The sequence below is a fragment of the Lipotes vexillifer genome, unplaced genomic scaffold (assembly GCF_000442215.2).
Source record: "Lipotes vexillifer unplaced genomic scaffold, Lipotes_vexillifer_v1.1 scaffold236, whole genome shotgun sequence".
Lineage (NCBI taxonomy): Eukaryota > Metazoa > Chordata > Mammalia > Artiodactyla > Lipotidae > Lipotes > Lipotes vexillifer.
Window position 1 is genome coordinate 1,813,831 of NW_006773295.1, and position 7,134 is coordinate 1,820,964.

Consider the following 7,134-nt stretch of genomic DNA (forward strand, 5'->3'; position numbering starts at 1 on the left):
TTGCTGTATGCGGGCCTCTCACTGTTGTGGCCTCTCCTGTTGCAGGGCACAGGCTCCGGACACGCAGGCTCAGCGGCCACGGCTCATGGGCCCAGCCGCTCTGCGGCATGTGGGGTCTTCCCGGACTGGGGCACGAACCCGTGTCCCCTGCATTGGCAGGCAGACTCTCAACCACTGCACCACCAGGGAAGCCCTTCGTGGCTTTATCTTTAGTCCCTCCAAAAAATAAAAAACCTGCCGTAGGCTGATTTTTTTTTTTTTTAAGTTTCAAATAAAAACCCAAAAGTACTCATGACCCAAATAGCCCACACTTCCACGTAACCACCTCAAAACAGGAAAAACAATTAAAATCAGGAAATGAAGGTATTTCAAAACACCCTACCCTACCCAAAGTCAGTTAGGCTCTCCAGTTTACTCACGTTTTTCTAGATATTTACTCTCTATTGACAAACCCCAATACTCATTGACACTGTGTGGATATTTCAACTTCTCTGCTTTGCATTGTATCCCTCTATCAGAGAGCTTGACCTGCCTCTTCAGTCCATCTTCCTCTGTGGACACAGGTTGCTATACCTGAAAAGGTGTATGCCCGGTGGGGCTTGGAAATAGCCGTGGCCACATATAAGAACTTTGGGAGATGCCCATTCAAATGATGGCAACTGAAGGATGGACTGGGAGTTTGGGATTAGTAGATGCAAACTATTATACATTGAATGGATAAACAACTAGGTCCTACTGTGTAGCGCAGGAAACTATATTCAATATCCTGAGATAAACAACAATGAAAAAGAATGTATAAATATATGTATGAGTCACTTTGCTGTAGAGCAGAAATTAACACAACCTTGTAAATCAAGTATACTTCAATTTAAAAAAAAAGCAAATGATGGCAACCGAGGCAGCCTCTGGGCTGTCCACTCCCAGCACTTCCGCTCTCATGATCTCTGCACCCTTCTGAGGTAGACACTGATGTTATCCCCCTTCAACAGAGGAGGAAATTGCAGCGGAGAGGGCATGGGACTGGTCTGAGATCTGAACCCAGACCTGTCTAACCCGCCACACAAAAGCAAAGACTATGAGAGCCACAAAGGACTTAGAGCATCCAGTCCAGCCATGGAGAGGGTAGGTGACATCCCCAAGGATGCACAGCTGAAGGCTGCCTGATAAACTGCCTCGTCTCCTCATGCTTCCCATTTATAGAAAGAACAAGTTAGGAGGAGGGTGGAGGTACTTTTTCTGGGGCCCAGGTTAGGCGGCAGCATCAACACTGGGAGTTTGAAGACCACTTTCTGATCTGTATCTGCTGAGGGTCTGGGTTTGAATGGCTTAAGGGCCTATGATATCTTGTTGGGAGGCCTCAGACAGACCCCTGCACTTCTCTGGGTTTCAGCTTCTTATCTAGGAAGTGAGATGACTGATTTGCTTTTTCCTCCCCGTAATTTTTTTTTTTTTTTTTTTTTTTTTTTTGGTATGCGGCCCTCTCACTGTTGTGGCCTCCTCCGTTGTGGAGCACAGGCTCCGGACGTGCAGGCTCAGCGGCCATGGCTCACGGGCCCAGCCGCTCCGCGGCATGTGGGATCTTCCCGGCCCGGGGCACGAACCCGCGTCCCCTGCATCGGCAGGCGGACTCTCAACCACTGCACCACCAGGGAAGCCCCCTCCCCGTAATTTTTATACTGTTTTATTATTAAACATTGTTAAAACTTCTTATAACAATGATATTTACAGCAGAAAGTTAGAAAATGCAGAAGAAAATTTAGATGACTCATAAGTGTACCACATAATTAGACAATTATTACTATAGTTAGACAATGATTACTAACTATTTGGAGACATTCCTTACAGTCTCTCCAGCCACACACACACACACACACACACACACACACACACACACATTTATTAAGGATGAGTATTTTTATGCTTATTATGCACCAGGGAATATTCTCAGCACATGACATACATGTGCCCACAATCCCTTACCAGAAATTCCCAGGGCCCAGTGTATTTTAGAATTTGGAAATTTTTCTAGGAAGGTAAAGCCTTATGTGACACATTATGGTGTTAATATTTCACCAGCAGAAGGCATAAATATTCACATAAAATGGGACAAGACTATAAATAACTTTGCATCAAGGCAGGTTTTGCTAGTGAGTTCACTGCCAACTTATAAACTTAAGTTTCAGAACTTTAAATTTCAGGACTGCAATTGCGTGATCCTGAATGTGTCCCATCCCACTCGATCCACATATGCACCCCATAGGGTAGGATTATTAGGGTTACATGATAGTAAGAGGCGGCTTTGAACCTGGTGTCTTAGCCCAGGTCCATCGTGTACTAACCACTTTGCTGCTTGTTAAACATGTGGGATTGCCCTGTAACCTTCATTTCACAATATGTGAGCAACTATTTTGCTATTATACATCATGTGATGTTCTCATCAGCTCTGTTTTGAAGGGTTGCATGAAATTCCAACCCTGGGGGACTGTTTCCAAGTCCAAAGAAAGACCAAGTTCCAACTCCTGGTTTGAGATGAACCCAAAAGGAAAGAGACAGGAGGGAAGCCCTGAGCAGATAGCACAGTCACTGAATCTGTAATCAATCTATAATCGTAGCCAGCCCTTGTCCAGTCGGAAAATCCAAGGCAAGTGTGAGGTTGCATAACTGTATTAAAGGCAGAAGAAACATTTGAAATTGGAGTTTAACCTCAGAACTAGTCTACAAATCACAAGATTTATACAAAAAGGATTTTATGAAAACAAATTCTACTGCTTCTAAAGAGGGACAACAAAACGCCTAGTCATCTGTTCATCCATCCATCCATCCATCCACCAACCCATCCGTCCATCCACCCATCCATCCATTTATTCATTCATTCATTCATTCATCCCCAGACTCATTCACAAAGTGTCTTGCTTGCCCCAGAAATTCAGAATTCTGTCTTTGGCAGGTCTGGGTTGCTTGTTTCATTAACGCATTTGGTGAGTATTTCTTCAAAGTCTACCATGAACCCACACTAGGCTAGGCAGTGGGGAAAAGCGGAGACCCCAAAAATATGGCCCTGTTTTCATGGAGCTTGTGGCCCAATGCAGGAGACAGGTAACAACCAAGTAAACAAAGAAACTAAAGACATGATCTCAAGGAGTGATTAAGTTTTCACGACACATCAGGGTGATCGATCAAGAAACTAGGGGCACGTGGGCAATACTGTAAAGGTGGGCCTTGACTCCCTGGAGATACCTCTACATGGGATTCTCGTGCCAGGTCATTAGAAACAGCGAACACGTGCGGGTCCTCTCCATCAGAGGCCCCTGACTCGGGGACTCAGCTAGGGCTGGAAATGTTCTAATGGAAATACCGGGATTTGGGGAAGCACCAGCAGAACCACCTGAGTTGCCCCTGGTACTAAAATTCAAAATTCTCAACTTTGAAAAGCACATGTATTGGGGGCAAAAGAACTGTGTGCCCTGTGAGCTTTCAGGAGTCTGGTCCAGCCTCCTCATGCTGCAGATGAGGCATTGGAAGCTCAGAGAGGGGAAGAGGCCTACCCAAGGTCACAGAGCACATTGCCCCTCCCTGTGCCCCGTCACCCCACAATGCACCTTCATCTCTATGTTTCGGTGCCTCTGGTTTATAAAATCCAAGATCCTTCTACCCCTCCCCCAGTCCTTTGCTGGGACAAGGCAGGAAAAATGATTCACCTACAATGCTAAGTTTTATGCAATGAAGATACAAGGGCAGAAAATTCACTGCCTGTTTTGGCCCACAGCCATATGCAAAGATAGGCCCTCGGTTAAGTATCGTTTACCTTTATAAATTTGCCAGTCCAGAAAAGCTGTTTTTTTAAGAACAAACCAGGAAAGACCCCTCAAAATAGTAGTGGAAGACAGGGAGTAGAAAATTGGGAGTCTTCCCCCCGCCCTACCATTTATTAAGTGCTTTATTCTCTTGCTAAGCACCTTAGAAATATGAGTTGATTTAATCTTCAGAACTTTCTCGGAATCCAAGACTCAGGAGAAAATAATAATGTAACATTTATTATTTTGGCAAGCCTATTTGCTTGATTAAGTTCTTAATTAGCACCAGTAGGAAGAATTCACACAGTTGTTTCCTTTTTATCAGTTAGGGCTGGGTCTGTGCCATACAAGACAACAGCCATCAGCCACATGAGGCTATTTAAATTTAAATTAATTAAAACTTAAATTTAAAATTCAGTTCTGGGAATTCCCTGGCAGTCCAGTGGTTAGGACTCTGCACTTTCATTGCTGAGGACGCAGGTTCGATCCCTGGTCAGGGAACTAAGATCCCACAAGCTGTGCAGTTCAGCCAAACAAATAAATAAATAAATAAAATTCAGCTCTTTAGCCACACTAGCCACATTGCAAGTGCTCAGTAGTCACATATGATGAGTGGCTGCCATATTGAACAGCAGAGTTCTAGAACATTCCATTCTGGAACATCCCAATGTGGCAGAGAGTTCTGTTGGACTGCTCTGTTCTGGCTTGAAAGTTGCCTCTTCCAAGAGCTCTTCCCTGACCTGACCACATCTTTCTAAAACATCCCCACAGGTATTTCTCCTGTAGCCTGTTTCCTTCCTGGCGTTGAACATACTTGGAAACTATCTTATCAGTTTACCTGTTTATTTGTACATTTCCTATCTCCCTGCTAGGACTCTCCATCTTGTTTCCTGCTGGAGCCAGTGTGGTAAATGTATCTCACCATTCCTCCTCCTTAGATGCCACTTAGCAACCCCTCATTGGACATCCACATCTAACATACTCTCTGATGCTTTTTCATTTGGGTGAATTGGTTTAATAAACTGTTTTTCCCTAATCCCTGCTGAAACCGTCATAATGAGGGAAAGAAGGGTCTGGAAGGAAGAGAATGTTGGAGATTACTGGAGAACACACTGTGACACAGTGGAATGAATCCTGCTGTCCAACAGATCTGGCCTTGAAACTTCGCTCGGCCACTTCCTAGCTGCACGATCTTGGAAAAGGTACTTTGCCTCTTTTTTTTTTAACCATTTTTAAAAATTGCAGTACAGTAGATTTACTGTGTTGTGTTAGTTTTAGGTGTACAGCAAAGTGATTACACACACACACATATATATATATATATATTCTTTTTCAGATTCTTTTCCATTATAGGTTATTACAATATACTGAGTATCATTCCCTGTGCTATACAGTAGGCCCTTGCTGTTTATCTGTTTTATATATAGTAGTGTGTGTATGTTAATCTCAAACTCCTAATTTATATCCCCCCCGCTATCCCCTTTGGTAGCCATAAGTTTGTTTTCTATGTCTGTGAGTCTGTTTCTCTTTTGTAAATAAGTTCATTTGTATCATTTGTTTTAGATTCCACATGTAAGTGATATCATATGATATTTGTCTTTTTCTGTCTGACTTACTTCACTTAATATGATAATCTCTAGGTCCATCCATGTTGCTGCAAATGGCGTTATTTCATTAGTTTTTAAAGCTGAGTAGTATTTATTTCACCTCTCGGAGCCTCAGTTTTCTCATCTGTAAAATAGGGATCCACCACCAGCCTTGTACCGTTGTTATAAAGGATAACTGGGTAATTTATATAAACTGTAGGTAGAAGAGGGGTAGGTAGAAGTGGGGAAGCTCTGGGTGAATTCGAGTGCTGGGTGAAGTGGGTGCTGGTGGGAAAGGAGCTGGGGAGGAATTTACTGCTTATTGAGCAACTACTGTATACCAAACTCTGTGCATACTTTATAAACATTATCCGATTTAATCCTTCAAAATTTTACAGATGAGGAACCAGGGCCAGGAGAGGCGATGTGCCACGCCCAAGGTCACACAGTGCGGGGTGGCAGAGCCAGGGTGGAACTCAACTCTGACGTCTGACTGTTCCTTTAACCCTTCCAGAAACTCAAAACAGTCTTCCCCTAAAGATCATCAGTATAGGGAATATTTGCATTTTTCTCTTTTCTCTATCTCCAATTTCCAGTAAGTAGGGTTAAAAATGTTCCAGCAACCATGCTCACCGGGAACATGGTGTCTTTGTAAGAGCCCATGTCCTAGTCCAGGTTTTCCTCATTTTAGCAGAGAGCATGCAAGAGCTGCTTAAAAGAAGAGCCAACAAGATTCCACTCCCAGGGCAGAAGAACAGACTGGAAGCAGGAAGAAACACTCGAACACAGCAGAGGTTCTTCCCGGCTGGCAAAGTCATGGCTGGTGGCTCTTTCGCACTCTCTGCTCTCCCATATTTTCCGTGCTTTCTACCTGGAGTTACCGTATTCCATTTGTAATCTGGGAGTCGGGGGTGGCGAAGTCTGATAACAAGAACAACAGAAATGAAGCCATTGACTACACTCCCGGGACAGTCCCACCTGTGATGGACCTGTAGGTGTTTGTTTCCAACAATCAGTTTGATGGATGTGTAATAGTATTTGAATTTCTGCCCTTTTTTTTTGGCCGTGCCGCATGGCTTGTGGGATCTTAGTTCCTTGACCAGGGATTGAACCCAGGCCCTCGGCAGTGAGGGTGCAAAGTCTTAACCACTAGACAGCCAGGGAATTCCCTTGAATTTCTGCTTTTAAGGCATCACTGGGGGGAAGGCATGTTTTACAGTTGTTAATTACCTATTGGATGAATGAACAAATGAAAGAACAAGTAAATAAACGTCTCATCAGGAGTCAGTCCCTTTGGGTTCCCATCATTGCTTTGGTTCTTGCCAACCTGGGCTCATCCTGCTTAAATTATAACTAGTTGTTGCATACAAGGTCATCCTCCCCAACCAGACCGTGATCTTCTAGAAAGCCAGTTTCCTGGCCTGGGGCCCTGTACATGCAGTAGATGCTCAATAAATGATTTTGATAGGAGGAAAGGAAGGAAGCAGGGTGGCTCATGTCTTCTGCTTGTCACATAGCTACCCTCAAAGCATTGGCATGAGCGGGTAGCTTGGCTGAACAGGGAAGGGTGTGGACCCCACCCTAACTCTGCGCCTCCTGGTTACGAGGACATAGGGTACGTTACCTTATAGTGGGGACAGGGGTCTCAGTCTCGCCTGCGGTCTGAGCAGCCTCCAGGGACAGGGTCCCCAGGCTGGCTCGGCTGCCCTTCCGGGAAGATTCTCTGAACAAGCCAGTGCCAGAGTCCTCATCGG

General features: G+C 44.5%; 1 protein-coding gene and 1 non-coding gene across 2 annotated transcripts in view; one reads left to right on the plus strand and one right to left on the minus strand.

Annotated features, from left to right (window-relative positions):
• The window catches only part of ACACB (acetyl-CoA carboxylase beta), a 98,680-nt gene that overhangs the window by 90,889 nt on the left and 657 nt on the right, over positions 1-7,134 (minus strand). Inside the window, exon 2 of the mRNA XM_007448226.1 lies at positions 7,005-7,134. Coding sequence (XP_007448288.1) covers positions 7,005-7,134 — 130 coding nt within the window. The remainder of the gene's footprint in view (positions 1-7,004) is intronic.
• On the plus strand, positions 4,223-4,295 carry TRNAE-UUC (transfer RNA glutamic acid (anticodon UUC)). The gene has a single exon. It is a non-coding gene; the product is annotated as a tRNA-Glu (tRNA).